General features: G+C 48.4%; 1 protein-coding gene across 1 annotated transcript in view; it reads right to left on the bottom strand.

Annotated features, from left to right (window-relative positions):
- Positions 1–6,170: 6,170 nt before the first annotated feature.
- LOC139421593 (rho GTPase-activating protein 44-like) overlaps positions 6,171–17,553 on the bottom strand; it is a 38,722-nt gene continuing 27,339 nt past the window's right edge. Inside the window, exons 17-20 of the mRNA XM_071172644.1 lie at positions 15,708–16,277; positions 11,741–11,886; positions 9,947–10,375; positions 6,171–6,966 (exon numbers count right to left, since the gene is read on the bottom strand). Coding sequence (XP_071028745.1) covers positions 6,776–6,966; positions 9,947–10,375; positions 11,741–11,886; positions 15,708–16,277 — 1,336 coding nt within the window. The 3' untranslated portion in view covers positions 6,171–6,775. The remainder of the gene's footprint in view (positions 6,967–9,946; positions 10,376–11,740; positions 11,887–15,707; positions 16,278–17,553) is intronic.

Raw genomic sequence — 17,553 nt, 5'->3', positions numbered from 1 at the left:
ATATTGTCCTTTTAAAAGGTTATTTCCAGCATGGGATCCAGCAGCTTTAGTAGAGGTATAACCAGGCCAAACAATACAGCTTGGTTCTGCTCAGCACAGAAGTGAAAAAGGTGTGATGTCTCTCCCCAGTCTGAAAGGTGTGATGTCACTCCCCAGTCTGAAAGGTGTGATATCTCTCCCCAGTCTGAAAGGTGTGATGTCTCTCCCCAGTCTGAAAGGTCTGATGTCTCTCCTCAGTCTGAAAGGTGTGATGTCTCTCCCCAGTCTGAAAGGTGTGATATCTTTCCCCAGTCTGAAAGGTGTGATATCTCTCCCCAGTCTGAAAGGTGTGATGTCTCTCCCCAGTCTGAAAGGTGTGATATCTCTCCCCAGTCTGAAAGGTGTGATGTCTCTCCCCAGTCTGAAAGGTGTGATATCTCTCCCCAGTCTGAAAGGTGTGATATCTCTCCCCAGTCTGAAAGGTGTGATGTCTCTCCCCAGTCTGAAAGGTGTGATGTCTCTCCCCAGTCTGAAAGGTGTGATATCTCTCCCCAGTCTGAAAGGTGTGATGAAAGGTGTGATGTCACTCCCCAGTCTGAAAGGTGTGATGTCTCTCCCCAGTCTGAAAGGTGTGATATCTCTCCCCAGTCTGAAAGGTGTGATATCTCGCCCCAGTCTGAAAGGTGTGATGTCTCTCCCCAGTCTGAAAGGTGTGATGTCTCTCCCCAGTCTGAAAGGTGTGATGTCTCTCCCCAGTCTGAAAGGTGTGATATCTCTCCCCAGTCTGAAAGGTGTGATATCTCGCCCCAGTCTGAAAGGTGTGATGTCTCTCCCCAGTCTGAAAGGTGTGATATCTCGCCCCAGTCTGAAAGGTGTGATGTCTCTCCCCAGTCTGAAAGGTGTGATGTCACTCCCCAGTCTGAAAGGTGTGATGTCTCTCCCCAGTCTGAAAGGTGTGATATCTCGCCCCAGTCTGAAAGGTGTGATGTCTCTCCCCAGTCTGAAAGGTGTGATGTCACTCCCCAGTCTGAAAGGTGTGATATCTCTCCCCAGTCTGAAAGGTGTGATGTCTCTCCCCAGTCTGAAAGGTGTGATATCTCTCCCCAGTCTAAAAGGTGTGATATCTCTCCCCAGTCTGAAAGGTGTGATATCTCTCCCCAGTCTGAAAGGTGTGATGTCTCTCCCCAGTCTGAAAGGTGTGATGTCTCTCCCCAGTCTGAAAGGTGTGATGTCTCTCCCCAGTCTGAAAGGTGTGATGTCTCTCCCCAGTCTGAAAGGTGTGATGTCTCTCCCCAGTCTGAAAGGTGTGATGTCTCTCCCCAGTCTGAAAGGTGTGATATCTCTCCCCAGTCTGAAAGGTGTGATGTCTCTCCCCAGTCTGAAAGGTGTGATATCTCTCCCCAGTCTGAAAGGTGTGATATCTCTCCCCAGTCTGAAAGGTGTGATGTCTCTCCCCAGTCTGAAAGGTGTGATGTCTCTCCCCAGTCTGAAAGGTGTGATGTCTCTCCCCAGTCTGAAAGGTGTGATATCTCTCCCCAGTCTGAAAGGTGTGATGTCACTCCCCATTCTGAAAGGTGTGATGTCTCTCCCCAGTCTGAAAGGTGTGATGTCTCTCCCCAGTCTGAAAGGTGTGATATCTCTCCCCAGTCTGAAAGGTGTGATGAAAGGTGTGATGTCACTCCCCAGTCTGAAAGGTGTGATGTCTCTCCCCAGTCTGAAAGGTGTGATATCTCTCCCCAGTCTGAAAGGTGTGATATCTCGCCCCAGTCTGAAAGGTGTGATGTCTCTCCCCAGTCTGAAAGGTGTGATGTCTCTCCCCAGTCTGAAAGGTGTGATGTCTCTCCCCAGTCTGAAAGGTGTGATATCTCTCCCCAGTCTGAAAGGTGTGATATCTCGCCCCAGTCTGAAAGGTGTGATGTCTCTCCCCAGTCTGAAAGGTGTGATATCTCGCCCCAGTCTGAAAGGTGTGATGTCTCTCCCCAGTCTGAAAGGTGTGATGTCACTCCCCAGTCTGAAAGGTGTGATGTCTCTCCCCAGTCTGAAAGGTGTGATATCTCGCCCCAGTCTGAAAGGTGTGATGTCTCTCCCCAGTCTGAAAGGTGTGATGTCACTCCCCAGTCTGAAAGGTGTGATATCTCTCCCCAGTCTGAAAGGTGTGATGTCTCTCCCCAGTCTGAAAGGTGTGATATCTCTCCCCAGTCTGAAAGGTGTGATATCTCTCCCCAGTCTGAAAGGTGTGATATCTCTCCCCAGTCTGAAAGGTGTGATGTCTCTCCCCAGTCTGAAAGGTGTGATGTCTCTCCCCAGTCTGAAAGGTGTGATGTCTCTCCCCAGTCTGAAAGGTGTGATGTCTCTCCCCAGTCTGAAAGGTGTGATGTCTCTCCCCAGTCTGAAAGGTGTGATGTCTCTCCCCAGTCTGAAAGGTGTGATATCTCTCCCCAGTCTGAAAGGTGTGATGTCTCTCCCCAGTCTGAAAGGTGTGATATCTCACCCCAGTCTGAAAGGTGTGATATCTCTCCCCAGTCTGAAAGGTGTGATGTCTCTCCCCAGTCTGAAAGGTGTGATGTCTCTCCCCAGTCTGAAAGGTGTGATGTCTCTCCCCAGTCTGAAAGGTGTGATATCTCTCCCCAGTCTGAAAGGTGTGATGTCACTCCCCATTCTGAAAGGTGTGATGTCACTCCCCAGTCTGAAAGGTGTGATGTCACTCCCCATTCTGAAAGGTGTGATGTCACTCACAAGTCTGAAATGTATGATGTCACTCCCCAGTCTGAAAGTGTCACGCCTGATCTGTTTCACCTGTCCTTGTGATTGTCTCCACCCCCTCCAGGTGTCGCTGATTTTCCTGGTGTATTTATCCCTGTGTTTCCTGTCTCTCTGTGCCAGTTCGTCTTGTATGTTTTTTTCAAGTCAACCAGCGTTTTTCCTGTTCTCCTGCTTTTTGCTATTCTCCTTTTTCTAGTCCTCCTGGTTTTGACCCTTGCCTGTTTCTGGACTCTGAACTGGTTTTGACCCTTGCCTGTTTCTGGACTCTGAACTGGTTTTGACCCTTGCCTGTTTCTGGACTCTGAACTGGTTTTTGACCCTTGCCTGTTTCTGGACTCTGAACTGGTTTTGACCCTTGCCTGTTTCTGGACTCTGTACCCGCCTGCCTGACCATTCTGCCGGCCTGGACTACGAGCTGCCACTCTGTACCTATTGGACTCTGAACTGGTTTTGAGGCTTTTGCCTGTCCACGACCATTCTCTTGCCTTCTCCTTTTGGATTAATAAACATTGTAAGACTCAAACCATCTGCCTCCTGTGTCTGCATCTGGGTCTCGCCTTGTGTCATGATAGAAAGGTATGATATCAGTTGTCAGTCACTAAGGTGAGATGTCACTCAGTCTGAAAGGTGTGATGTCACTCAGTCTGAAAGGTGTGATGTCTCCCCCCAGTCTGAAAGGTGTGATGTCACTCAGTCTGAAAGGTATGATGTCTCCCCCCAGTCTCTAAGGTATGATGTCACTCAGTCTGAAAGGTGTGATGTCTCCCCCCAGTCTGAAAGGTGTGATGTCTCCCCCCAGTCTGAAAGGTGTGATGTCACTCAGTCTGAAAGGTGTGATGTCACTCAGTCTGAAAGGTATGATGTCTCCCCCCAGTCTCTAAGGTATGATGTCACTCAGTCTGAAAGGTGTGATGTCTCCCCCCAGTCTGAAAGGTGTGATGTCACTCAGTCTGAAAGGTGTGATGTCTCCCCCCAGTCTGAAAGGTGTGATGTCACTCAGTCTGAAAGGTGTGATGTCACTCAGTCTGAAAGGTGTGATGTCTCCCCCCAGTCTGAAAGGTGTGATGTCACTCAGTCTGAAAGGTGTGATGTCTCCCCCCAGTCTGAAAGGTGTGATGTCACTCAGTCTGAAAGGTATGATGTCACTCAGTCTGAAAGGTATGATGTCACTCAGTCTGAAAGGTATGATGTCACTCAGTCTGAAAGGTATGATGTCACTCAGTCTGAAAGGTATGATGTCACTCAGTCTGAAAGGTATGATGTCACTCAGTCTGAAAGGTATGATGTCACTCCTCAGTCTGAAAGGTATGATGTCACTCCTCAGTCTCTGTGAGCACAGCTCTGCTATTGGATCCAGAAAGGTTTTAAGCAATAAGGGGCCTTCATTTTGGGAACATAAATCAAATAGCTAGTTGGTATTCTGGACCCAACTCGAAAACATATTTCATGTGCATCATTATTGTCGAACGATACAGTTTGATAGTTGAAAACCCCTTCTGAGAACAACAACAACGCACTATGTTCTATTCCATAGACATTCTAATACTGTGCTGGTGGAAATATGTGCATGAATTCATCTTTAACCCTGTACAAATAAATTATTGCTACTTACAAAGCAATCCTACAGATGTCTCCTAACTGTGTATCAATGCAGATATGTGTACATGGGGGAGAAGTGGGAAGAATAGGGACTGGGGACAGGGTTGACACAGACATCAGGGTTGGGGTCCATTCCATTTCAATTCATTCATTCAGAAAGTAAACAGTTTAAGTCCTAAATTGACTGAATTGAAATGGAATGGATCCAAACCCTCTGCAGAATAGGGTTAGTTATGCATTTCATACTGCATTATTCAATAGACTCTGTTCATCGTCATCTCTATAGTGTGCAGAAAACTAAGACTAATAACTCTCTTATCATATTACCCTGTTAGGAATACAGTACACTACACACCATGACCCTGAAGACCCACTAACCACACATCTACCCAACCAATCAGACCCACTTTACCCACACATCTACCCAACCAATCAGACCCACTAACCACACATCTACCCAACCAATCAGACCCACTTTACCCACACATCTACCCAACCAGTCAGACCCACTTTACCCACACATCTACAAAACCAATCAGACCCAATAACCACACATCTACCCAACCAATCAGACCCACTAACCACACATCTACCCAACCAATCAGACCCACTTTACCCACACATCTACCCAACCAATCAGACCCACTAACCACACATCTACCCAACCAATCAGACCCACTAACCACACATCTACCCAACCAGTCAGACCCACTTTACCCACACATCTACCCAACCAATCAGACCCACTAACCACACATCTACCCAACCAATCAGACCCACTTTACCCACACATCTACCCAACCAGTCAGACCCACTTTACCCACACATCTACAAAACCAATCAGACCCACTAACCACACATCTACCCAACCAATCAGACCCACTAACCACACATCTACCCAACCAATCAGACCCACTTTACCCACACATCTACCCAACCAATCAGACCCACTAACCACACATCTACCCAACCAATCAGACCCACTTTACCCACACATCTACCTAACCAATCAGACCCACTTTATCCACACATCTACCCAACCAATCAGACCCACTAACCACACATCTACGCAACCAATCAGACCCACTTTGCCCAACCAATCAGACCCACTTTACCCAACCAGTCAGACCCACTTTACCCACACATCTACCCAACCAGTCAGACCCACTTTACCCACACATCTACCCAACCAATCAGATCCACTAACCACACATCTACCCAACCAATCAGACCCACACATCTACCCAACCAGTCAGACCCACTTTACCCACACATCTACCCAACCAATCAGACCCACTAACCACACATCTACCCAACCAATCAGACCCACTAACCACACATCTACCCAACCAGTCAGACCCACTTTACCCACACATCTACCCAACCAATCAGACCCACTTTACCCACACATCTACCCAACCAATCAGACCCACTAACCACACATCTACCCAACCAATCAGACCCACTAACCACACATCTACCCAACCAATCAGACCCACTTTACCCACACATCTACCCAACCAATTAGACCCACTAACCACACATCTACCCAACCAATCAGACCCACTAACCACACATCTACCCAACCAATCAGACCCACTTTACCCACACATCTACCCAACCAATCAGACCCACTTTACCCACACATCTACCCAACCAGTCAGGTTAAGAGTTTCTTTCCTTTAGGGTCAGGCCAAACTATTTGTGAGTATGCGATGCATGTATTGCAATTTAAGTGCAGGCTTTTCATATAAGGCAAAAAAATTACTTAAAAAGTCACAAAAAATACTGATCACTGTTTCAAAGAGAGGAAAAAACTGTAGTATCCCACAAAGCAAAAATATAATACTGAACATGGCATTTAATACTCCTCCATATAATCCATATGTCTTCTTCTTTCCAAAGGCAACTGGTCCTCCTCTATATGGCATGTGGTGTGTTATTGTTTGCTCACATTGAGTTTACATTACTATTTGCGTAGTATTTCTAAGAGATGAGTTTTGCTTGCAGCCTGCAGGTATAGCATAATGTGAGGGAGGGGGGTTCAGTCCTGGAGTTCCAGGTCAGAGGTCAAGGTTCAGTCCTGGAGTTCCAGGTCAGAGGTCATGGTTCAGACCTGGAGTTTCAGGTCAGAGGTCATGGTTCAGACCTGGAGTTTCAGGTCAGAGGTCAAGGTTCAGTCCTGGAGTTCCAGGTCAGAGGTCATTGTTCAGACTTGGAGTTTCAGGTCAAAGGTCAGGTGAGCATTGTGGTGTATAAGAAGAAGCTTTGTTTGTTCGTTTTGTCTGGGAGCGTCGTGGCAGTGCGGTGTGAGCGAGCGAGCATTACAGTCTCTAACAGTATGTAAAGCTAGCTGGATGTAGGAGCGCCACGGTGCCAGCCTCGGGCAAGCTCTGATGATGTCACATCATAGCGCTGTCTCAGAGTAACGATGTCATAAGGTGGTGTCCTGGGGTTCGTCGTCCTCAGGCACGGCGTAGGGGTCGTGGTCGGGGTTATCGTCTCTCCGCGGGGGAGGAGAGTGTGTCACCGCTCCGTAGCGCCTGCAGGGGGCAGCACCGCTGAACTCGTCGATGAGGCTGTCCAGGTTCACATTGATGGAGGGGATTTCATAATTGAAGTAATCTAATGATGGCATGGTTAGCGGGTTGGCATGGCGACAGAGGTGGGATGTGATTATTATGGTGTGGTGGTGGTGAAGAGAAGCATGAAGAGGAGGAGGAGGAGGTGATGATGGTGTGTAAAGAAAAGGAATAAAGCAGAAAGGAAATTTAGTTTTTTGAGTCAGAAAAAACTGTTGTTGTTGTTTGAAGAAAGCAGCAGCAGGTAAGTATGTTGGTCTCTGACACATTATACACAGGGAGGGAGTCATACTGTGTTACTGGGCTAGTAGGTATAACACCAGAGACCTCTGGAGAAGCTAGGTCTATAACAGGGAGGTAGTCATACTGTGTTACTGGGCTAGTAGGTATAACATGACCTCTGGAGGGAAAGCAGTGAAACAGACGGAGCAGGAGGCGATGCTGTCAGAGGGAGGGCAGTGAAACAGATGGGTCTGTCTTGAAGCCATGGGTCTGGGATGGAGGTCACCTGGGGGTTACCTGTGGAGCCCACACGCCTGTCCTGTAGCAGGGGCGACGTTTGTTGCCATGGGGATGGTAAAAAGGGCCGAAGCGTTAAAGATGGACCTTCGGGGGAACCGACGGCGTCTGCAATGGTGAGCGCTGCAGTGTACGTGATGCGCTCTAGGAAGTCCATAAGCCATGCATACAGTACGTACAGTCTGAACAACAGCATGCCGACTAAAGTAACATCAACAGAATGGGGCAGCTAGCTAGCGTTAGCCTGGCTGATACTGTAACACCAACAGAATTGGGCAGCTAGCGTTAGCATGGCTGATATTGTAAACCCACTGATGGGGCAGCTAGCTACTGTTAGCATGGCTGATACTGTAACACCAACAGAATTGGGCAGCTAGCTAGCGTTAGCATGGCTGATATTGTAAACCCACTGATGGGGCAGCTAGCTACTGTTAGCATGGCTGATACTGTAACACCAACAGAATTGGGCAGCTAGCTAGCGTTAGCATGGCTGATATTGTAAACCCACTGATGGGGCAGCTAGCTACTGTTAGCATGGCTGATACTGTAACACCAACAGAATTGGGCAGCTAGCTAGCGTTAGCATGGCTGATATTGTAAACCCACTGATGGGGCAGCTAGCTACTGTTAGCATGGCTGATACTGTAACACCAACAGAATTGGGCAGATAGCTAGTGTTAGCATGGCTGATACTGTGACACAAACAGAATGGGGCAGCTAGCTAGCGTTAGCATGGCTGGCTGATAGCTAGCTGTTTAGCTAACAGGTACAAGATGTATGCATGAAGCAGGCTGCAGGAGAACCCAGAGGCAGCCACAGCACCAGGCCAGGCGGGGCGAGGCGGGCGGAGCGGTGAGAGATGGAGCGTAGTACGGTAACGTTACTGGCGGGCGAGGTCAAATCTGGCTTACCCTAAACGGCCCCCTCACACTTAGCCCACACCACACTGACTCCCCTGGCCTCACACGGCTGGTACACAACATAGTAGCAGGTAGAGCAGAGCAGGGGAACAAGAGAATCATGAATAGAACACAGGGACACAGAGAGAATGACTGGTATTGATACTGACAGGTAGAACAGAGAACCTCATAGAATATTAGAATTAGATTTCTATGGAACACCTCAGATCATGATTATGACATCAGACAAGAAGTAGGCCTATCTGAGTGACCACTTCTTCAATAAGCCTGGTTGCCAGTCTGTTTCTGCTCTCTTGCCAACTCCTTATGGAACTGCTTGCCAATGTGCAATGGGGTTGGTAAGAGCACAAACAGGTCTGGGACCAGCCTAGAATGAGCCATGTTTGTCCTGAGAGAGTAAGCATAGAATTAGAATGACTAGAATAGACATTCCCCTTTCCAGTCAACATTCCATGATGAGTGGAACAATGTTGGCTATATTCATGGATGCACGTTGAGTCACAACATCGTTATGAAGATTCTCTTGAGCCCTGGTGCCCTACTGAAGGTCAATGCATTGTCAATGGGCACTGATGAAGATCTAGCCTAACGTGCATTATACTGGGCTTGGTAAACCCAATGATATTTCAAAAGGAGATAAGCTATTAGTAAGAAAACCTTTTCTTATCACTGTGATGAAGCCATATTGACCTTAGATGCAATATAACTTTACCTAGCTGGCTGAGATTGAGGGACAGTCCTGGATTTTTGCTAGCTAACGTTAGCATTGCTAGACATTTCTGACTAACTTTGATAGCTAATCTCTCTAAAGTGAATTTGACGACATCCTAATGATGGCAAACTCGTTTCCTACTAATTATTTGCTGACTTTAGCAATATTGTCGTATTTCCAGGCCACTATAGTGTAATCTATAGTGTAATTTAGACTAAACAGTCATTAGCCTCCATTCAGAATTACTGGGCATCACTCGACTTTCAGGCACCACAATGGCTGAGGCGTTCATAACAACGCACGACGCCACCAAATGACGGTGAATACACTGTCAAATTGCCATGGTATGAGGGGGATTGTTCTGTTCTAGTCATTCTATTTCTATGCGTGTAAGCCTGGGACCTACCTAGCTCTGGCGTACTGTATGAGGGATAAACAGAGAGGAAGCACATGATGAATCTAATGGAAACTTCCATACAAGCAGGACATCGCTATGCTTCCCTGATGTTTCCTCACAATACTTAGAAACATCAGCACATAACACAAGCAATGGATACATAGTGTAGTTTTCTCTCTACAATGTACAACAAAATGTTAATATTTACAACATATTGTTCTTCTCGGGACGACTGCGTCTGTCTGTCTAAATAAAGGCCACCGTTATTCAATAACACATTATTTTTTAGAACGGGTGAGTCAGTAGTGATAGGATGCTGATTTCCCTAGTCCTACTAGCTACACCTGTCCACCGTCTCCATTGGACAGCGCCACAGCCAGTCTGAGAGCCGGGCGCGGCTGCATCGTCCCTGACCCCACCTGCGGTGGTAGTGGTGGTGTCGTTGCCGTGGTTACGTGATCATCATGCTGTTTACCTGTGGACATGCTCTCCCCGGGGGACAGTCCGTCCAGGATGCCCTGCTCCAGGGGCCCAGGGCCAACAGCTGTGGCCCCCGGCTGAGGAACGGTGGGCGGCTGAGGAGGGGGCAGGCTGGGCCTCTGCCGGGGCTTAGGGGTGGGCCGAGACTTGCCCAGCGTGCCGGTCAGAGAAGGGGGGGAGGACAGGGACCCCAGGGACCCTAGGGAACCACAGAGAGGGGTCTGACCAGGGGAGGAGGCCCCTAGTCCTCCAGGGGCCTGTGGGGGACCGGCCAGTCCATAGGGCGAGGGGGTGCTCGGAGGGGTGGGGGACAGGCTGACCGGCGACGGCTGACCTGTGGACTGGTCCGAAATCCCACCAGAACCTCCCGACTGGCCATACCCAGCTGGAACCTTTGGAGGGATAGGGGCCGGCTTCTTAGAGCCTGGACACAGAAAAGAAGAGAGTTAACATGAACATGAATATCTAAAGTAAATTAACACATCTAAAACTAAGCCTCTCTTTATACCAGGGGTTGGAACCGGTTCAGGGAAAAGAACCGAAAACCGGAAAATAAATAAATTATTTGAGGAACAGAACCCGAACCAAAAACAAAAGTGATCTATACTGTTCCAGGACAGAACCATTATTTTAAAAAGCATGGGAACCGGTTAATAACGTTATTTTACGTTCCGGGCATTTTTATTCCAGTCCCACAAAAATCGCAACAAAGCGCCTATGCAAAGCCCTCACTCTGTCACTCAGAAACCTATTCCAGCGTCTGCCTGCCAGCTGGAAATCTTTTCCAGTGGGTGTGGCTGTATGTAGGTTACCTGCCCCTCCCCTCTGAAGCAGGTACTGTAGCCTACTGACAATGTTACAAGCATGATTCAGAATTGGAGAAGAATGGATTGACTTTTCAACGTTGGTTAAGGATACTATTGTTATCGTGTTTCACATTGGATTTATTAACCATCAAAAGGTAAGACGTGTTCTTAAATCTAGTGCTGCTCTGCACACACAAGCTTGTTAGCTAGCTTGCTACGTTCCTCCATAGAAGGCTCTCCTCTGTAGGCATAATTTATTTGAGCCTAATTCAGATAATGCATGTCATAACAAGATGGCCAGCGCTTCAAAGCAAGCTTCCTCCATCATCTCTCACTCTCTCCTCACCCTCAACATTTCAGTTGCATCTTGTGCCCTACGCTGTGACTTGCACAGTGTGTGTGTGTGTCTGTCTTTCATTATGATTAAACCATGCTGTTACGGCAAAATATAATTTGCTCTTAACTATTTTCCGATTCAGATTAAATTGCTTACTCGCTCCGCAGCAAGCTTCTCTATCCGCACTGATTGGTGAAGTAATTTAATGTTGAGCTAAATGTATAAAGGAACAAAAAGGAACGACATAAACTGGTTACTAGTCCAACGCTCTAACCACTAGGCTACCCTGCCGCCTCTACACTCTAACCACTAGGCTACCCTGCCGCCCCAAATGATTCAGTTCAGTTCAGAACAAAAACGATTGGAAAAATAATTTTGGTTCCAACCCCAGTTTTATACAGTAAAACAAATTAATATAAACATTTTGATAACCAACAAATCAGATTAGACATGTATAATAAATGAAGTGTCTGTTTTCTGGACCATGTTGAATGGAGAATCTACATGGAACGTGTTTAGGACTTAATCCAGCAACAGGCTTACTATGAATCCTTCTAGAACCCGCTCAAAGTCATACATTTGCTGTCTAGGTAAAACAACAAGAATACAAAAGATATGGATCCGACTGTGACGTTGAACCACTGACCTTTGCGCATGGTGTGTGGGCTGTGTTCTGTGGAGTGGGGCGACTGGCTGCAGCTCTGCTGGCCAACACCAGGGGGCACCGTCGGACCTGCCACCTGCACCCCCTTGTGACCAATCACTGGAGAGCTCTCCTTACTCCTCAGTGTACTGGTGAAGGAGAGAGGATGTCAGGCTGTTGTCACTGTCCACTTATAGACAGATGTCAAACTACATCTCAACATCATCGCTAAAGAAAATGTCCTTCTTCATTTATTTGACCATTATTTTAACAGGGTCCACTGAGAATAAGGTCTCTTTTACAAGGGAGCCCTTCTTAATTGTCATCATCATCATCATCATCATCCTCATCATCATATAACCTTAATCAATGTCAGTGGTCTCCAACCTAATACATCGTATCTGGGTCTGTTGTGTTGCTCCAACCTACTACATAGTATCTGGGTCTGTTCTGTTGCTCCAACCTACTACATAGTATCTGGGTCTGTTGTGTTGCTCCAACCTACTACATAGTATCTGGGTCTGTTGTGTTGCTCCAACCTACTACATAGTATCTGGGTCTGTTGTGTTGCTCCAACCTACTACATAGTATCTGGGTCTGTTGTGTTGCTCCAACCTACTACATAGTATCTGGGTCTGTTGTGTTGCTCCAACCTACTACATAGTATCTGGGTCTGTTGTGCTGCTCCAACCTACTACATAGTATCTGGGTCTGTTGTGTTGCTCCAACCTACTACATAGTATCTGGGTCTGTTGTGTTGCTCCAACCTACTACATAGTATCTGGGTCTGTTGTGTTGCTCCAACCTACTACATAGTATCTGGGTCTGTTGTGTTGCTCCAACCTACTACATAGTATCTGGGTCTGTTGTGTTGCTCCAACCTACTACATAGTATCTGGGTCTGTTGTGTTGCTCCAACCTACTACATAGTATCTGGGTCTGTTGTGTTGCTCCAACCTACTACATAGTATCTGGGTCTGTTGTGTTGCTCCAACCTACTACATAGTAGTCTGTTGTGTTGCTGTAGTATCTGACTGATAATAATAATAATAGCTCCCATCACATCAGGCCTTCAACACCTATATAGGGGTCACTAGACAGTGTGCACTTCAGAGGGTATAGGGGTCACTAGACAGTGAGTACGTCAGAGGGTATAGGGGTCACTAGACAGTGTGTACTTCAGAGGGTATAGGGTCACTAGACAGTGTGTACTTCAGAGGGTATAGGGGTCACTAGACAGTGTGTACGTCAGAGGGTATAGGGGTCACTAGACCGTGTGTACTTCAGAGGGTATAGGGGACACTAGACAGTGTGTACTTCAGAGGGTATAGGGGTCACTAGACAGTGTGTACGTCAGAGGGTTTAGGGGTCACTAGACAGTGTGTACTTCAGAGGGTATAGGGGTCACTAGACAGTGTGTACTTCAGAGGGTATAGGGGTCACTAGAAAGTGTGTACGTCAGAGGGTATAGGGGTCACTACACAGTGTGTACTTCAGAGGGTATAGGGGTCACTAGACAGTGTGTACTTCAGAGAGTATAGGGGACTACACAGTGTGTACTTCAGAGGGTATAGGGGTCACTAGACAGTGTGTACGTCAGAGGGTATAGGGGTCACTAGACAGTGTGTACGTCAGAGGGTATAGGGGTCACTAGAGAGTGTGTACTTCAGAGAGTATAGGGGACACTAGAGTCTACCAGGGTGAACAGTATAGGGGGCACTAGAGTCTACCAGGGTGAAGAGTATAGGGGACATTAGAGTCTACCAGGGTGAACAGTATAGGGGACACTAGAGTCTACCAGGGTGAACAGTATAGGGGACACTAGAGTCTACCAGGGTGAACAGTATAGGGGTTTGTGTGAATGAGGAATCACAGAGAGCGGAAGGGAACATCACCAGGCAGGTTGAGCCCCAAGTGGCACCCTATTCACTACATAGTGCACTACTTTTGACCAGATCTCTATGGCCCCTTGTCGAAAGTAGTGCACTATGTACGGAATAGGGTGCCATTTGAGACTGACATAATTGGTATTATGACTCCTGCTGCCCTACTTCGTCTAGTGGTATTGACTCACTGGACACTGGACACTGGACAGGGGACACTGGACAGGGGACACTGCTAAATAGTCAATTAATGGTTACCCAAACTATCTGCACTGACCTGACACACACTCACTAGACTATATATATACACTCACTAGACTATATATACAGTCACTAGACTATATATACACTCACTAGACTATATACACACTCACTAGACTATATAACCCTAACCCTAACCCTAACCCTTACAGTCACATACAGTCACTAGACTATATATACAGTCACTAGACTATATATACACTCACTAGACTATATATACACACTCACTAGACTATATATACACTCACTAGACTATATATACAGTCACTAGACTATATATACAGTCACTAGACTATATACACACTCACTAACTATATATACACACTCACTAGACTATATATACACTCACTAGACTATATATACACTCACTAGACTATATACACACACTCACAAGACTATATATACACTCACTAGACTATATATACACACTCACTAGACTATATATACACTCACTAGACTATATACACACTCACTAGACTATATATACACTCACTAGACTATATACACACTCACTAGACTATATATACACTCACAAGACTATATATACACACTCACTAGACTATATATACACTCACTAGACTATATATACACACTCACTAGACTATATATACACTCATGATGAGCCTGAACTTCCCACTCCCAGGTCACTGGATGGTAACTGTGGATTGATGAGCCTGAACTTCCCACTCCCAGGTCACTGGATGGTAACTGTGGATTGATGAGCCTGAACTTCCCACTCCCAGGTCACTGGATGGTAACGGTGGATTGATGAGCCTGAACTTCCCACTCCCAGGTCACTGGATGGTAACTGTGGATTGATGAGCCTGAACTTCCCACTCCCAGGTCACTGGATGGTAACTGTGGATTGATGAGCCTGAACTTCCCACTCCCAGGTCACTGGATGGTAACGGTGGATTGATGAGCCTGAACTTCCCACTCCCAGGTCACTGGATGGTTTCCTGGTCTTCTCATTCATTTCCTGATCTACTGATTGACTTCCTGGTCTACTGATTGACTTCCTGATCTACTGATTGACTTCCTGGTCTACTGATTGATTTCCTGATCTACTAATTGACTTCTTGGTCTTCTGATTGATTTCCTGGTCTCCTGATTGACTTCCTGGTCTCTTGATTGACTTCCTGGTCTTCTCATTGATTTCCTGATCTCCTGATTGACTTCCTGGTCTTCTGAATGACTTCCTGATCTTCTCATTGATTTCCTGGTCTCCGGATTGACTTCCTGGTCTTCTGATTGACTTCCTGGTCTTCTGATTGACTTCCTGGTCTTCTGATTGACTTGATATAGTAAACAATTATACGTTTGGAATATCCAAAAGTTGTGCATCAGTTGACCAGAAAAACCTTCACTATGATTGAAACTACATTAGTAATACATTAATATGCTTGTAGATAACCATATACAGTGTTATTCATGTATTGATTTTCTGCTCTATGCAAAAGGCAGTAACATCCTCAGTTGCTAGGCAACTCCATGGAGAGGCGCATCCCCTGGCAACGTGAATTACAGATTCTGAGATATGGGATTGGAGATCAGCAAACACACACAAATATGAGCCAGCGAGATAAAGGACATGGACAGGACATGTGGCCACCTGGAAGAAGAGCTGGTAAGCCCACTCTCTCTCTCTCTGTCCTCTCTCTCTCTCTGACCTCTCTCTGCTCTCTCTCTCTCTCTGTGGTGTAGTGGGTGGTGTCTCCATACCCTCCTGCATCTGTTTGCCTGTATGTATGTCTGTCTCAGTGTCAGGGCAGGCAGCAGGTAGGCAGGACTGGCGAGGCAGGCTGGCAGGCAGGCATTGTATTTACCTAGTCAGCCTGGGGAGTCCTCTCTCTCTGGCACAGGGACATGTAGCCCACAGCGGGGGGGCGGAGGACAGCAAGCTAGGGGGGTTGCCCATGCTCATGCCCAGGGACAGGTCATGACGGGCCAGTACCAAGGGGGTTTTCATGTAGAGGGGCGAGGCCTTACCCATATCGGGGGGCAAGGGAGCATGAGGGGGCAGCGACATGTCACCTGGCAGCGGGTGGCCGTGCGGGAGGACGTGTTTGGAGGGGAAATGCAGGCAGCTGGGCTTGGGGTTCGAGTTGATGTCAAGCGAGGAAGAGGAGGAGGAAGAGGAGGAGGTGGGAGGTGGGAGAGGGGGGGTGAAGCCAGACCATCGCAGCGGGAGAGGAGGGGAGCCGGGGGGCTGGGACTCTGGCCCTGGGGCCACGGGGCGAGGACAGGGTAGGACCTTGGGGTGGGGGTAGAAGTGGTGGGGGGCGGGGTGGGGTAGGGTGGAGGTGGGGTAGGGAGGGGGCGGCCGCTCCTCCCCTGGCCCAGGGGGAGGGTAGACATGAGAGGAGTCCGGACGATTGGGCGACACGTCGTCTGAGCTGTAGGTATATAAAGAACAGAACAAAGAAGAAAGAGCTGTATGTAGCTGTAGCTGAACAGAGGGAGGGAGACAGGGCGGTGGTGGTGGTGGTGGTGGTAGCAGTGGTAGTGGTGGTGGTGGTGGTGGTGGCGGTGGTGGTGGTAGCAGTGGTAGTGGTGGCGGTGGTGGTGGTAGCAGTGGTAGTGGTGGTGGCGGTGGTAGTGGTGGTGGTGGTGGTGGTAGTGGTGGCGGTGGTGGTGGTAGTGGTGGTGGCGGTGGTGGTGGTAGCAGTGGTAGTGGTGGTGGCGGTGGTAGTGGTGGTGGTGGTAGTGGTGGCGGTGGTGGTGGTAGTGGTAGCGGTGGTGGTGGTAGTGGTGGTGGCGGTGGTGGTAGTGACGTTAGCGGTGGCGGTGGTAGTGGTGGTGGTGGTAGTGGTGGTGGTGGTAGTGACGGTAGTGGTGGTAGTGACGTTAGCGGTGGCGGTGGTGGTGGTAGTAGTGGTAGTAGTGGTGGTAGTGGTGGTCGTGGTGGTGGTGGTGGTAGTAGTGGTAGTAGTGGTAGTAGTGGTGGTAGCGGTGGTAGTGGTGGCGGTGGTGGTAGTGGTGGTAGCGGTGGTGGTGGTGGTAGCGGTGGTGGTAGTAGTGGTAGTGGTGGTGGTGGTAGTGGTGGTAGTGGTGGTAGCGGTGGTGGTGGTTAGTGGTGGTGGCGGTAGTGGTGGTGGTAGTGACGGTAGTGGTGGTAGTAGTGGTGGTAGCGGTGGTAGTGGTGGTGGTAGTGGTGGTAGCGGTGGTGGTGGTTAGTGGTGGAGGCGGTAGTGGTGGTGGTAGTGACGGTAGTGGTGGTAGTGGTGGTGGTAGTGGCGGTAGTAGTGACGGTAGTGGTGGTAGTGGTGGTGGTAGTGGTGGTAGTGGTGGTGGTAGTGGTGGTAGTGGTGGTGGCGGTAGTAGTGGTGGTGGTGGCGGTGGTGGTAGTGGTGGTAGTGGTGGTGGTGGTAGTGACGGTAGTGGTGGTAGTGACGTTAGCGGTGGCGGTGGTAGTGATAGTGGTGGTAGTGGTGGCGGTGGTGGTGGCGGTGGTGGTGGCGGTGGTGGTGGTAGTTGTGGTAGCGATGGTGGTGGTTAGCGGTGGTGGCGGTAGTGGTGGTGGTAGTGACGGTAGTGGTGGTAGTGGTGGTGGTAGTGGTGGTGGCGGTAGTAGTGACGGTAGTGGTGTTAGTAGTAGTGGTAGTGGTGGTAGTAGTGGTGGTAGCGGTGGTGGTAGCGGTGGCGGTGGTAGTAGTGGTAGTGGTGGTAGCG

Source organism: Oncorhynchus clarkii, chromosome 12 (genome assembly GCF_045791955.1).
Source record: "Oncorhynchus clarkii lewisi isolate Uvic-CL-2024 chromosome 12, UVic_Ocla_1.0, whole genome shotgun sequence".
Classification (NCBI taxonomy): domain Eukaryota; kingdom Metazoa; phylum Chordata; class Actinopteri; order Salmoniformes; family Salmonidae; genus Oncorhynchus; species Oncorhynchus clarkii.
The sequence above is the reverse complement of the archived record's forward strand: the minus strand, read 5'-3'. Positions and strand labels throughout refer to the sequence as shown.